At 26.6% G+C, this 15,699-nt stretch overlaps 1 protein-coding gene across 1 annotated transcript; it reads right to left on the minus strand.

Annotated features, from left to right (window-relative positions):
* Window positions 1-8,795: 8,795 nt before the first annotated feature.
* On the minus strand, window positions 8,796-10,140 carry LOC103484366 (gibberellin 2-beta-dioxygenase-like). The gene is made up of 2 exons (XM_008441411.3): window positions 9,685-10,140; window positions 8,796-9,597 (listed from the first exon to the last, which is right to left on the minus strand). The coding sequence occupies exons 1-2, from the start codon at window positions 10,062-10,064 to the stop codon at window positions 8,994-8,996; spliced, it is 984 nt and encodes a 327-aa protein (XP_008439633.1). The 5' UTR covers window positions 10,065-10,140; the 3' UTR covers window positions 8,796-8,993.
* Between the last annotated feature and the right edge of the window lie 5,559 nt (window positions 10,141-15,699).

The raw sequence follows: 15,699 nt of genomic DNA on the forward strand, positions 1-15,699 counted from the left end.
AGAGTGACCAAAAACAAAAAAAAAAAAAAAAAAAGAGACAAAAGGGACTGCCAGCTGTCAACAGTCAGCAAGGAAAGAACTTTTGCCTTTCTCCCTTAAACGTGTGTTTAATCATGTGGTAGTTTGTGTGTTTATATAATAATGTACCAACATGAAGAAAGCCAATAAAATAAACTATAGGTTAAAATCTACTTTGATACAATAAATACGGAAAAAATGGGCGATTAAAGTTGTGATTAAAGGTATTAATTACCGCCAGCACAAATAATGGGGAAGCCTACCATCTTAAGCAATTACTGACTTTTAAAACTCATATATTAAATAAAATGTAGTAATGATATAGATCGTTAATTATGGCTAATGACTCAACCGGTTTAGTTTAATTAACAACAATTACCAAATATTAGTAGTGAAGATTAGGTATTTGCAACATTTTTCCTATATATAACCCGGTTGACAATATTTCTTTGTCATTTATAGGAACCACCAACCAATGAAGTTTAATTTGAATTTGATGAGTATGAAGGTTGATTTTCTTTTTTAAGATAAATAATGTTTAATGTATATAGATATATTATATATATATATGTATATGCACACACCAAACTCTAATTGGGGTGGCATAATTATTAAGATTCTTTTAATTGCATCTTTATTAATTTATATTTTGTGTGGATATGATTGTTACTTGATTTCAAATTCTTAAAAACATTTTTTTTTTCATATTCGGTTTTGTTTTTCTCACCCGTTTCAATTTTTTCGGGTTTTTGTTTAAGGTAAATTTAGCCATCAAACTTGTAAAAATATTAAAATTGGATTGAACTAAAAAAAAGTAACATTTACATAAGTTTAATAGTTTAAATTTGTTATTTATGGATTCAATTTATATAATTATTATAAATTTGAAAGTTTAATTTTAGTACTTTTAGAAGTTTAAATGCTCAATTTTTAAACATTTGCAACTACAAACAAACTTCAAATATAACTTTTATAATTTTACTATTTTTTTTTTTATAACCATGTCTTATCCATGTACATTGAAAACGAGCAATGACATTCTTCTATTTTAAGCTAGGACACGTGCACATAGTTGATGCTTTTAAAAGTTTTAAAGACAAAAAATCGTATGTTTATAGAACGTTTATCATAAAATAAAAAAACTAAAAGTTGGAATTTTTGTCACTATAAAAAAAATGTATATTATAATGGAATCTCTAACCTTAAAAAGATTAAAATTACTATAAGGTAAAATTGGTTCAGAATAAACTATTAATTTTTTTAAATAGAAAACCTATTAATTTTAAAGAAGCTTCAATTAAATTTAAAAAAAAAATGTAAAGCTACTTTCACCTAGCCCAGTGGGCCAAATATGGAAATTTTAGGCCTTCAATCTGTAGGGCGAAGCCAGCCTGGCCCAATGTGAAGGTTTGGGCCGGTTATTCGTCTTTTTTAGGAAAACTGGTCTTTTATTATTTCTAACTGCAATATAATTAGAAATAATAAATTAAGACACCCACATCCTAAGGTAAGAATAATAACTTACTTCTTCAACTTTATTAAATAATGATTTTAATCTAACGATTTTGTTTTTAGTTTAAAAGAAGCATATTATTAAAATTCACTAAAATTTCTCTCTCATATATATATATATATATATATCGATATATGGATGAAAATCAAATTTTCTTGTAAACCATAAAGTCATATATTGTCACATGAACGTTGATATTTAATTTTGACGAGATTTTGTTGATTAAATTGATTCTTAATAAAATTCAAGAAAGTAAATTACAACTTAAAAAATGTATTGTTTTTTATATCAGATAATGATAGTATTAATAATTACAAAACGAATTCTTTGAACTAAGAAACTAATTATAAATTATGGTTTTGTGATCTTGAAAATGGTGTGAATTTATTTAATGATCTTTAAGTGTTTAATTTAAAGAATAATAAATTATTTAAAAAAGATTAAAGTATTCAAATGTTAAAAAACACATCGGGTTCTAATGTGAACAAAATAATCAAATACACAGATAATGATTTATTTTGCTCACTAAGTTCCGTAGTTGAATTTTCACTATGGGCACAATTGAGGGAGTCCAAATGCATGCTAGGGAGAAACAAACAAAAATGTCAAATTCGAAAGAACTTGAGACATATTCTTTTTATTGACATTATGTTTTCTATTTCAGTTTTGACCTTTATTTTGGATCTATTTTATGTAGCTTTTAAGAAATGATGTTATAGAATTTACTTTTTATATATATATATATATATATATATATATATATATATATAATTTCTTTTCGTAGATGTAACTAACACATTGTTACTAAATCACACGAACATTTTGTTTTTGGTTCTTTTTTCTTTGTTGACTTTCTTCGTCATAAATTAGCCCTACCTCTACTAATTTATATAAATCTAAAATATATTAATAAAATTATGTTTTTGGAAAGGTATATTAATTTGTATTGAATTTGATTGGGGGTTTTGAAAAGTGGGTGGAAAGGTTTTTAAAGAAAATGGCAGACAAAGGGACACTTTTGGGGCTTACTGCATGACTTGATCACAAAACCAACACTATAAGCAGCGAATGGGAAGAAGCTTCTTTTCATCATTTAGTAATTTTAATTAATTAATTCAATGGGAGTTGGTGCAAAAACATATATAGTGGAGTGGACTATGCTTACAATTTCAACGTAAAAACACACATGCAAATGTTAAATTTTTCAAATTGGGATTTAATGGGAAACAATCGGATTTGACCTTTTTCTCTTCTATGGGATCAGAATTAAAAGAGAGAGAGAGACTATTGAATGAAATTGGGGAAAAGGGAAGTAAGCTTTGCTCTCATTTTTCAAAAGTGGAGAGACCAAAAACAGCATAAACAAACCCATTTTGGACCAAATGTTTTCAATTATTTCATCTCATTTCAAATTTAAAAGACCATTATTTAAAGTTCTTTACGCTTTTTTAATTCATGGATGGATCTACTTTGAAGTTAAATACTAAATTCTTGAGAATCGTTGTATTATATAATTAAAGCATGTGGAAATAATTTTTGGGCAAACATTGAACAATATTATATCATTGTTTGTGTTTGAAAAGGACCTTTTAGGTGTAAAAGCTCCCCACCAAAGATTTGGGTTTGAAAGCAACCCCCACAATTTTTAATTATATATACCACTTAGTACTTACTCCTATTTTATTTTGCATTAGCCTTTTCGGTCTTATAACCTAAACATTAGAGACTAAAATAATATAATATCGATGATATAATTAATTAGCCAATCCCAATTTTTCTTTTCGTTTTAAATATTTTCTTTTAATCGTTAATTCTAAATAGATTTGATAGAGAATTTTGTAGTGACAAATACGTCCAAAAAACATCACGTTACCAAAAGCAAAAAGCTAAACTTTCAAAAATAACAACAACAATAATAATAAATAAACAAAAAGAAACCCTAAAAGTTGAGATGTGGAATGAAATGAAATGATTTGGTTTTTAATAGAGAAAGAGGCAGCAGCTGGGGTATATATACACTATTCTGAACCTCAATATCTCCCCATATATTTATAAAGTAAATAGGATATATAACGAGACCCAGTTAAGAATAATGGACAACAAAAGATCAATGCAAAGCAAAAAAGAGATATATATTGACACAGAAATTTATGATAGTTTACATACAAACATTTTGTTGACACTGTTGAAAGTTAAGCTAATGAATTATGTGTTGATGATTGACAAAGAAAAAACGAAAGACAAGAAAGTAGGGCCTCTGATCTGACGGTAGCTTTATTATTTATGCATTGCAATGTCGGAATTTAATTAGAAAGAAATGCAGAGTATAATTTTTATGTCACGTTATGTAGATATGTTCATAAGCCATTTAAAGGAAAAGGCCATACCAGGGTTTGGATTTATGCCCTTTTTGAATATGTGATGTGTTTGTTTGTGTTTCTTTTGCTTTGGATCTATTTGTCGTCCGCATCCCTAACTGTATAACCATAAATTTCTTGTGTTTAATTCCCCCATTTTACAAATAACAAATATATATATATATATATATATATATATATATAATGTGTTACAGTACAGCTCCTATTCAAAAAGTTTGGGTTATCAGTTATCCTTTTACTCAAAATGAAAATGTGTTAGTTATTTGTATGTGAAGTGTATAGCTTATTCATTATATGCTTCATGCAACAAGAGATATATTGGTATATATATATATACTGAATAATGATAATGTTAAAGGAAGCTATTTCGAAATAGGTAGGGGGTAATTAAGCAGAAGAAGAGTACGGGTGTACTGAGCAGAAGGATGCAGATGAAAAATGTCAATAATTGTAAAACATAACAAAAATGGAAAGATGGAAAGGGGGGTTACGTAGATGACTACCAAATATGTGAATATTTTTTAAGAAGAAAGGGAAAAACAAGTTGTTATAAAACTACAAACCAATAAGACATGGATGGATGTGAAAGAAAAATATGTCTTATTCCAATTTAAATTTTCAGGGTCCGCCCACGGCCGGGCTTCTATTCAACAACCACATGTCCCCTCCCCTTCTCCCATTTTATCAAAGGTCCCATCCAATCCTCCATACTCTCTCTCTCACACACACACACACCAGATTTTTTATTTTTATTTTTTCCTTTTACTTCATGTGTTTGTTTTATTATTTTTCTTTTTAATTAACCCCTTTTTCAACCAATTTTGTTAGGTACTTTTCATATATATAAGAATATATAAAGATTAAATCGGTGTTGTTTAAGTTAAATTTCATAATGTTTTCTTTTCCCAACAAAAAAAGATAATGTTGTATCTAAATTAAGTACATGAGATTTAAAGAATTAAATAAAATCAATTTTAAAAGAGAAATTGGATAAACACCTTGTAATTATTATTTTATTAAGAGATAATAACTAATCAATTTTATTTTATTGATTAGATAATCAAACTTTTAACTTTAAGATTAATAGTATAAATATGATACATTCGTTACATTGGTCTTTATTTTGTCAATATTGCTTTTTATTTAAATTATTTCCATAGCTATGTATTAATTACTATTAAATCAAAGTTAAATGAATGATTTTTTTTTTTTTTTATTTTTTTGAAGTGTGATAAATGGATAAGAAAAATCATAGTAAAAATGGGTTGGTTGGCCACTTTTATTGACTAAAAATGAATGAATGGTTAATTAATTAAATGTTGTATGGTTAAGAACCAATTGAAGCAACTGAAATTATTTAGTTATTGGGAACCCCCACATAAAATAATTCGCCTCTCAATTACACTATTTGACCAAATTCCTATGTGTCACCATCACCAAAGAAAACATCCATTCCCTAACAAATCTTTTAGCTTTTGAAACTATGCCTTTTATATTCCACTTTAGGAGTCAACTTGTTGTCCATTTTTAATCGTTCAATTAAATTCTTTATTATTATCGTTTTCACATTCCATACAAAATTTGAATTGTATTCATTTCATTTAATTTTTTTTCCATTATTAATTTTTTATTTAACTATAAAAAAAATAAATTAAAATATTTAGTCGTTCGTGGATTTGTAAAAATAAAACTTAAACGAAAATTTGATAAGTTTAGTTATAAATTTTCTTTTATTATATTTAAAAATACCTAAAAATAAATATTAAGTGTAAAAATAAAATAAGAAATCACATGTATTTTGAAATTGGAAGTTAATGATGATGTGACGTTGTGTTTTCTTTAAGCTTTTGGAATATTGAGGTGATGTTTTTTCTTCGGGTGAAATGAAATTTAAATTAGATTTGTTGTATTGAATTTTGTCAACATTAACCTTTTTTGCTTTCTCTTGTTGACACGTCCTGTCACAAAAAACAAAACAGTAAACTAATAGATAAATTTTCATTTTTGTTTTCAAATTTTACTTCCACATTCTTTCATTACAAACATAGATAACAACGATTTGTTAGATAATGTAACGAAGTTTGTATTTCATATGGAGTTCTAACTCAAAATATTGACTGACAATGAAAATAGTAACCTGTCAATCTTATAAAAGTTTAATATCCTTCGATTTTTCTAATGTTGAATTCTCATTTTCTCATCCTAACATAGATTGAAAGTTTAAAATTTTCATCCTAACATATATGTAAATATCTATTATTAACATATAATAACACCTCCATTAAATTTAAAGATTTAGGTTAGATTTTGGTCTTTTCCACTAAAAATAGAATAACCATATAACTTACAAGAATTTAGATGGATGGATTATTAAAGCAAAGTCTATATCAAGTATATCAAGTAGAGAACTCGTGATGATTCAAAAGAGGACTTTAAAAGCAAAGTCTATATCAAATAGAGAACTCGTGATCATTTAGAAGAAGTGTGTATCAATTTAAACAAAAACATTCCTATATTTCAAGATTGGATATATATGTGCGTGTGATTCATATGAGATTATAGTGCTACTCACACCACAAAAAGTTTAGTTAAATTAGGCACGTTTAGGTGAAGAAAAACACGTACTAAGTAAAGTCTATTCAAACCTTGATGTTGTAAGTTAGCTTAAAAGTAGGTTTGGTTAAGATTTATTTATTGTTTGAAAAAACTATTAAACTTTCAATACATCTTTTTCTCCAAAGAAATTGAAGTATAATAATACCAAAATACGTAATTGGTTCGAGGTTAAGAAATAATCAAAATACAAACACAATTAAAAGAAAGAGAGAGAGAAAGAAAAACACATATTACAACTCTCAAAAGGGAAAAAGCTTGCATATTAGCCTTACTAATTACCAACCATAGACATAAAGATTAAACGCTCTGTGCCAAATACAATAATTAATAGATTTACAAAGTCCCACTTAATTTAAAGAAAATTTTAATTTACAATCTAGATTTGATAATTCTCATCATCTCGACAATATAGACTATATTTATAAGATATTTTATCAAATTATAAAGATTATTTATTAGGTTATATCAAATTATAAATACTAAATCATCACTCTCTTGAAACGAAAATGACTAAATTATAAATTTCATTTTTTTTCTTTAGTTGTTTATTTATTATTAAACCTTAATTTCTCGAAATGAAACAAAAAGAAAAAAAAAATTAAAAGAAGTGAAGAAGGGAAGAAAAATAGTTTCATTCCTAAGACAGAAAATTAGGAGCCAAATTATTGTCAAAGGACCCCTATGCTATATAAATTTTTTATTATTATTTTCTTTTTCAAAATTTGATCTAACAATTTTTCTAAAAAAATCAAGTCAGTTGAATAATATGGATCTATAAAATTATATATAATGAAAAAGAAAAAGAGAAAAGTCGATGTAATATAATTGAATTTAGAACAACATCCAACACAATTTTGTGTAAAATAAGGTTTTGTGAGATTTAATTTATAACAAAAGTTAGGAGATGTCCATGACACTTTTGTCAACAAATAGTTTTTAATTCTCCTTTTGATCAACTACTCCTCCACAATGTTTTGTGTGTAATTAATGTCATATTAATTAAGTTAATTATACAAATACTCAATGTGGATATTAGATAGCAAAATAATAATAAAATACTAAGGTGATTAATTTGTTTAAATCCTAACATACCAAATCTTGTTGTTTTTAAAATGTTTAGGTTTTAGATTGACCTTTTACAATACTTGGCCAACATGAGAATATAATTAGCTTTAAATAGTATATTGTTTGTCACCTTATTATCTTTTATATATAAAAAAATTATAAAGTCATATTTTCATTTAATTATCAGAAAAAAAAATATTAAAATGAATGCAATTTGACTATTGGCTAAAGTGGTTATGCATCTGAATTTTGAATATCAACATTTTAAAAAAAATTAAATTCAGTAAAACTTAAATTATTCCTCCTCTTCCCTATAATTACTCTAAGAAAATGGTTTAACATGTTTCATTCGATGCTCAAGTAAAATGTATTAAAAGATTTTCACCCTCATCAACACACTTGTCAAAAATAAGAGTGAAAAAAATGTAAATAATAAAGAATTAATACGAAAATTTACCATGTTATTATTAACGTGCATATAATTAAGAGAATGTCACTCTCCGTGAGAGAGTTTATATCTCTAACATTACAATTGTAAATAACATGACAAATACGAATACAATTTGTTTTAGAAACGTTACGTTTGAAAGTTAACCCTTAATTTTTTTTTTGGGGGAAGAACTATGTCAACTATTTCAAGGGTGGAAGACATCAATTTTTTTTAAAGAGAAAATTAATAACTACGCTGGTGTGTTTAGGATTAAAAGGAAAAAATAAGTTCCAATTATTTTTCTCTGTCTTACCTGTTCTTCTTTGTCAATAATTGGCATGCACAAAAGTATCCATAAATCTCATCCCAATTTTACTCCAAGAGTTGAAACATGAATGTCAAAACTTGCGTTTTGATTCAAATTTCCTTCTTTTTCTTTACCATACAAGAATATGCCATTTTTCCTTACTTCTTTTCATTTGCTTCTCACTCCAAAAATATAAGTGAACTTGATATAAATAGTAAGAATACAAATTTGTGTTTCCATAATAATTCACTATTTAACTCAACAACCTATGAAAGCAAAATAATAATAATAATAAATAAACATTTAAAAGAACCAAAAAACCCCCCGAGATAGTTTTATTATGTTTATTATATCAAAAATTATATATTTTTTTCAAACTAATACTCTCATTATTTGATAGTATCTATTTTAAATAATGGATCAATCAAAAAAAAAAAAAATTGAGCATGTAAATTTAATTATACACCATTTAAAAAAACTATAATTGTTATTACTTATCACTAAATATAGGTTGGAAATTAATACATGTAAGAAATATAAAATTATGAAGGGTAGTATTGTGAGAGCCTCCTCTTCAATGATTCCTTCGTTAACAAGAAAAGCCCTATACGAGTTATATGCTTAGTTATGGAAAGAGTCAACGGAAAAGTCAAGAATTAAAAGGTCTTAAGAAGAAATTGGACTCTTTTCAAACGCACCAAGCCTATAATCAGCCAATTTGCTCTTATACGCCGCCGTTTTGTATTCCCACCATGTAAATTCCTTGTACAAGCTTTCTTCTCCGTCTTCTAAAAGTTCCGGCAACGGCGTAATCTTTTCACTCAATGGCGGCCCTCCAAAGTAAATCATTGAAACTCTCTCTCTGTTCGGATCCACTACCACTTTATGCTTCACGCTTTTGAATCTCCCATTAGTCATCACCTGCAGCGCGTCGCCGACATTCACAAACAACGCTCCGTTATCTGGCGGCACTGACACCCACGCGCCGTCTCTAAGGCAGATTTGTAAACCGGTTGAGTTGTTTGATCTTAAAATTGATATGATTTGTGGGTCCGTGTGTTCACCGAATCCAATCATGTTTCGTCCGCTTAAACCTTGCATTTCTGGACATGGTGGATAGTGGTTTACTCTGAAACAACAATCAGCTTTCTCGTCGTTTAGAAGCTTGCTAATGGCGTTTCTTCGCTCCATTTTTAATCCTTCTGCTATTAATTCCACCACTTCACAGCTCAGTTTCTTCACCGCCGTTACATACTCCGTCGCTGCACAACTGCAACAACATCCACACAAATTAAACAAAGAAAAAAGAAAACAGGTTGCTCTATTTTATCAAATTTCGTGAACTTGTGCAACTTACAGGAAGTCATGGGAGAAAATGGGGAGAGGATTAGCGTTAATGAGGAGATATTCAATCCAACCCTTATCGCCATTAGAGCCGATATTTTTAGAGCCATAACCTAAAGGGTGAGGTGGGCGAGCTTTATCTTTCTCAGACTCAGAAAGTTTGAAAAAACAGAGCGATTCATCTTCGAGTTTCGTCATCAGCTCGATGGGAACACGGTGGTTTACGAGCTTGAAGAAGCCGAATTCTTCGCAAGCTTTGACAATATGAAACTTGGCGTTGGGATCTGAGAGGTCAATTTCGGGAATATCGGCGAAGGAGGCGGTGGGTTTGCATGTTGATCGGAGAAGGGAATATTGGTTCAAATCTAACGTCGGTTGAGACAGAACAACCATGGCGGATTCTGTGGATTTATGAAAGATTGAATTGGAATTTGGAGAAGATATGTAATGAGAAAAGAAGGAAGAACAAAAATTGGATGAAAGAAGTGAAGAAGAATTCGTTTGGTTGGTATTTATACCTTCGACGGGGACTCTGTTTCTATCTTCTTTATAAAAACTAATAATAATTTAGTCTTTCCTGGCCAATCAGAAATTAGAGTTTCAAATCATATCTTTTTACAATTATTGGAAAAACTTTTTAATATAAAATAACTTTTATTTTTTTTTCCCTCACGTTTTAAAGAAATCCAAAATATTTGTAAAACATTCTTTCCTCAATTTTCTTTTTCCTTATCGTCCTTTTTATTTATTTTTTAAAACACAATAATGTATTTATATATTTATACATATGAATTTTTATGCAAATCTAACCCATTTGTTTAACCAATAACGAATTACGATGATAATTATTTTTTGTTTTTGTTTCTAAGAATTATGTATGTCTCATCTCAACGTCTTACAATGCTTTATATCTTTTTTTAATACAATGATTGAATTAACAAAAACTAACATATCGAAAGCAACTCTCTTTTTCGTTTCAAATTTTTACTTGATTCTTATAACCATTAACAGAATATAGACGACAAATGAAGAAAGTTAGAGGTAAAAAATGAAGATTTGTGAACTTAATTTTTCAAAAATAAAAATGTTATCAAATATGGGACCTCGATTATAATTAGAAAAAATGTCTCGATCTTAAATAGAAACAAAATTCAACAAAAATGTTAAGAATAACTAGTATTTAAAGACAAACTATATAGTAAGTTTGGTTCAACCATAATTAACACGATATTCTTTCATCTTACATGTTGAAAGCTCTATCCCCCGTATCCACGTATTTATAAAAGAAAAAAACTCTTAAAACGGGGCATAATAGAGGTCCTCGAATTGAACAAACGTGAGTGAAGGGATGGTAGACATACATTATTGTTCTTTTTGTCCCTCCTTTATCTTTTAATTTTGGTCTATAATATAATCTTGTTAGATTCTTCTTGCCATAAATTAGATTATAAGTGATTCTATTTCGTGGGTTTAGCCATAAATTATGTGTAATTAAGATGAGTAGGTTAAATATTTTAATTATATTAGTATTGGTAGATTAATATTAAACCCTAATTAAACGTATATATGTTTTCTTTCCATGTCCTACATACTATGCTCATTCTCCGCCCCCCCCCCCCCCCCCTCCCAACATAACCTCTACCTCTTACCTAAGATAACAAATTATTTTCAATTTCTATGTTCAAATTTCAAGAGAGAGATATTAAATATTAAATATTAAAATTACATGAAATTAAGAAAGAAAAGAAAAGAAAACGCGTCAATGTCATTTTGATTTTATGTTTTGAAAAGGTCTGATCAATTCAGGGAGATTATTTAATTTTAAATTCATTTTGAATTTAAGGATAGATAAAGGTTGTGATTTTTGCTGTCAATGTCCCATAAAAAGAAAACTAATTAAATGGTTTACAGTTAATACTGACTTCTCCAAAGAAACTTATGCATTGGAAACTATGCGCTCTAACTGATTATTTCAATATTATCAAACATGACAAATCCCTTTCCCCATTACTTCTTTACTTCTTACAAATCTCTTTCTATCCATCTTTTCATCCTCCTAATCTTCCGTTGTCATCAAATCAAAAAACACAACGTTTTACAACAAATAATCTAGATGTTACGTTTATTATTGAAAGATATCAATGAATGATTTATTTTTTATAAAAAGAAATTATTCATAGTTATATAAAAAAGAAAGAACAGGGCCGAGGAGAGGGAAGGGGAGAGTTGAGGCTAACAAGTGAAATTATAAAATAAATAAGGATTAAGAAAGAAACATTGAATACAACGGCAGTCAACATTAGGGGTTAATAATGGAGTGCAGCTAGCAATACAACCTTAATTAGCTCATTCTATTGGCTTCCCACGCATGTTAGTGAAAATCAATGTCCAATTCTTGTGTTCATTTCATTTTAACTACAATAATCACAATTAATTTATTAATTAAATCTACGCTCATAAATTATATGTTTAAGAATTAATTACTTTATAGTGATTATAAATCTTTTTTTTTTCTTTTTTCTTTTTTATCGTTTTTAAGATGGCTCTAAAAACGTATTTTTAATAGAACAACAATTTTGAACAATATTTTTTTTTTTTTTTATAAATTTTTCTAAATATAGCAAAATATTTGTAGTAATAAATAGTAGTCAATCATTATAATTTATCACTATTTATTATTCTCATAGATAGTGAAAATTTGTTACATTTGTAAATATCATGATATGAAAAAAAAATTATTAAATTAGCATTAAAGGATTATTAAAAGTGTGTTTTAGAGTAATTTAAACATGACAAAATCATTTTAAGTGATAGTTAATTGGGGTATTAATTTTAGAAAAAATGATTTAGAATTTATCTTCCATCGTTGTTATTTTAGATAGTTACCAATTGGATGATGGTATTTTTCGATTTGAAAAATAATTGTTTAAAATTGTATTTCTATTTATCTTATTATAAAATTATTGCATACATAGTTGATATAAATACATACACACATATATATATATTGAAAAAAAAAATCAAAATATATATAATTGTTGGGTACAAAATAAATAATAATAAGAGGTACAAAATTGATATTATTTACTAGTCGATAATAATTAAAGAAATGTGTTTAATAGTTCATTTTTCAACATTTATATTTATTGACACTTTTACTATAAATTTTGAACAGTTCACATATTATATTTTCTTAGTGGAAAATTATTATGTTAAACTCACTTTTCTTTTTAACTATGGTTTTTTGTTCTCTAGTGAATATTTTGTTTTTTTTTTATTATTATTCTTAAAAAATCCATTTTGATTATGTTATTTTTAAAATTTTCCCTGTATTTAATTTTATTTATTTATCAAAACATCTTCTCACTTTTCAGAAAATAAAATGCATCTCTCAAAAAAAAAAAAAAAAAAAAAACGTTGGCTTCAAGGTATCTCATTTTAAGAAATAGCTTAAGAAAACATTGGGTTGATTTCATGTATTTAATTAAGTAAATTTAACTATAATGAGAATTATTATTCTGTTTTTCCAGTTAATTAAAAGATTTCCAGTGTTTTTAAGGATCGAATATATATATATAAAAAAGGGAATTTGAAATAGTAAACTAAAGCATATTGTAAAATTTGCAAAACATTCGAATATAGAAATACAATTGGCGATTTCTTATTTTTTTCCAAAAAAAAAAAAAAAAAAAACCCTAATTTAAATTTACCTACGAAATCATATATTCCCGCCTAAGAGCATCAATTAATTAAGGTTAGGCCATTTAAAGATTAAAAAATAAAAATGAGAAAATTTCTTAAGAATCTTGTATTAAAAATAATAAAAATACTACCGTTATAAATTAAATATTACAAACTATAATCAAAATATTTACAAAATGTAATAAAATTTTATACTATCAAATATATATGTCTATCATTTATAAAATAGAGTAATTATATTTTACGTATATTTTCAAATTTTAATTTTACTTTGGATTAAGTTTAATATTAAATTATTCTAAATTCATTTTGGATGACCGAAAGAGAACAAAATTATATGGATTGGATGGAAATTTGGAATATGAAAAGGGAGAAAGAATGGATAATTACAATCTAAATCTAATTAAGAATAAAAATCTTAGATATCTGAACTTTGCTACCTTCAAAATACTCAAATTTCATATTTAGCCCTTTTTTTTTTTTTTTTTGCTTAATTACAAAGCATCATCATGTATACTATTTTATTGAAAAGGAAAAAAAAAAAGAAACATGAATTGGGATAAAAACGTTTTATTCAATTAGACATGAATTGCAAAAATGGAAAATGAACAAAATCATATATAAGAAATAATGATAATTAATAAGATCGATTTTAAAACAATGTTTTGACTGAAAATTAACATTAAAACTTGAGTTAGATACATTTTATTTGATTTTTTTTTTTTTATCAATGAAACAAAATAATTAAAAGGAAGATATAGAGATAGAGTGGAATACCCACTGTCTTGATGGGAAGAAAAAAAAAAGCATGATTGAAGAGAAATAAAGTAACATCAAATAATAGGGCTTAACCTAATTTATTCCAAATCACAAATAATAATAACAATATATATATATATATTGAACAAATACTAAAATATGGTTTCTCTTTGGGTTTTTAAAACTGAAACAAATAGTAGAAAAAGAAAATAAAATTCAATTTTCATTTTATTGGTACAATCAACATTTGACATTTAAGATATATATATATATATATGTATGTATCTTGTCTCTAATGAATTGCATGATTTCATCTAATCAAATAGTAATAATAATGAATTGACATGCAAAATGGGGTTTTAATGGTGTATGGAACATTATTATGCTAAGAAAACTTTGCATGGGTAGAAATTTGAAATTTTCGTATCAAATAATTAGCATGCGTATAACATAATACCACAAAATTTTAATGCTTCCAAAGTGCGTGTCTTTTATATTCACATGACTCGATGATGTTAATGTGGATAAACAAGTTATACAAATAATATTATACATATACGTGTAGACTATTGTGCGAAACAATTTTATAATTGTTTCTTGTTTGAAGAGGTATCTAAAAATATAAAATAAAGTCTCAAATACATCGTTTTTTCCTAAATTGGTTTAAAATGGGTTGTTTTACCTTTTAAAAAAATAATTAAATAATGCTATTCTATTGCTTGTCAATAATTTTGTTGTTTCAATATGATTTTTATAATTTAGTTTTATATGTTGGAAATGTCTACAAATTTAGTTAGTTTTATTACCTAACACGTTTTCATTGAATTCTTACACGTAGATGTTACATGACAACGACAATTTAGTTTTTATGGTACGATATATATTTTAGAAGTTTTATTTACACCGTAAAACTAGATTTTTAGAATTATGATTACGGAAACGAAGCAAGATTTGATTTGATTTATTTTTAATTGAAATGTTGAGAGAATTATTTAGCTTTTAGAATAGAGTTAACTGTATGGTTTGTTTTAAAATTTTAAGGAGTCTTTGGTTGATAGTCTTGAAAATGACTTTTTTTTTTTTTTTTTTTTTTTTCCTTTTCCTAATTTCTTTAAAGTTTCGTTTCATGAGATTTTCATCCTAAGGTTAACTTTGGGCCAGTTGAGCCTGGTTTTCTCGGTACTTGATTGGGCCATGGCTTGGTGTTCCGTAGCCCATTTTTCACAATGTCTTTGGGCTTTCCTTTTGGGTAATTACATTTTATGGTAAATTTAGAGATATTAATTAATTATATAGCCACATTTAAAAAACATTATAATATAATGGTCTATTCGTAACGATAGACAATATTTACAATATGGTGTATCAATGATAGATTTCGATAAAATTTTATATATTTGTAAATTTTTTAAAATGTTACTACATATTCTAAATACTCTTTATTGTTTTTTTTAAAATATTACTAAAGATACAAAAAGGGAGAAGAAATCCTTCAGGGCTTAAAATAACTTCAATGTATGTAACTAATGTCACTGGATTTTTTAATAAAACGAAGAAAAAAAAATGT

Source organism: Cucumis melo, chromosome 8 (assembly GCF_025177605.1).
Source record: "Cucumis melo cultivar AY chromosome 8, USDA_Cmelo_AY_1.0, whole genome shotgun sequence".
NCBI classification, from domain to species: Eukaryota; Viridiplantae; Streptophyta; class Magnoliopsida; order Cucurbitales; family Cucurbitaceae; genus Cucumis; species Cucumis melo.

Bases quoted from the DNA above. Each gene is read 5' to 3' on its own strand.
- LOC103484366 (XM_008441411.3), bottom strand. From the start codon at position 10,064: ATGGTTGTTCTGTCTCAACCGACGTTAGATTTGAACCAATATTCCCTT. The intron at 9,598-9,684 runs GTAAGTTGCACA...ATGTTGTTGCAG, and splicing joins ATTTTCTCCCATGACTTCCT to TTGTGCAGCGACGGAGTATG.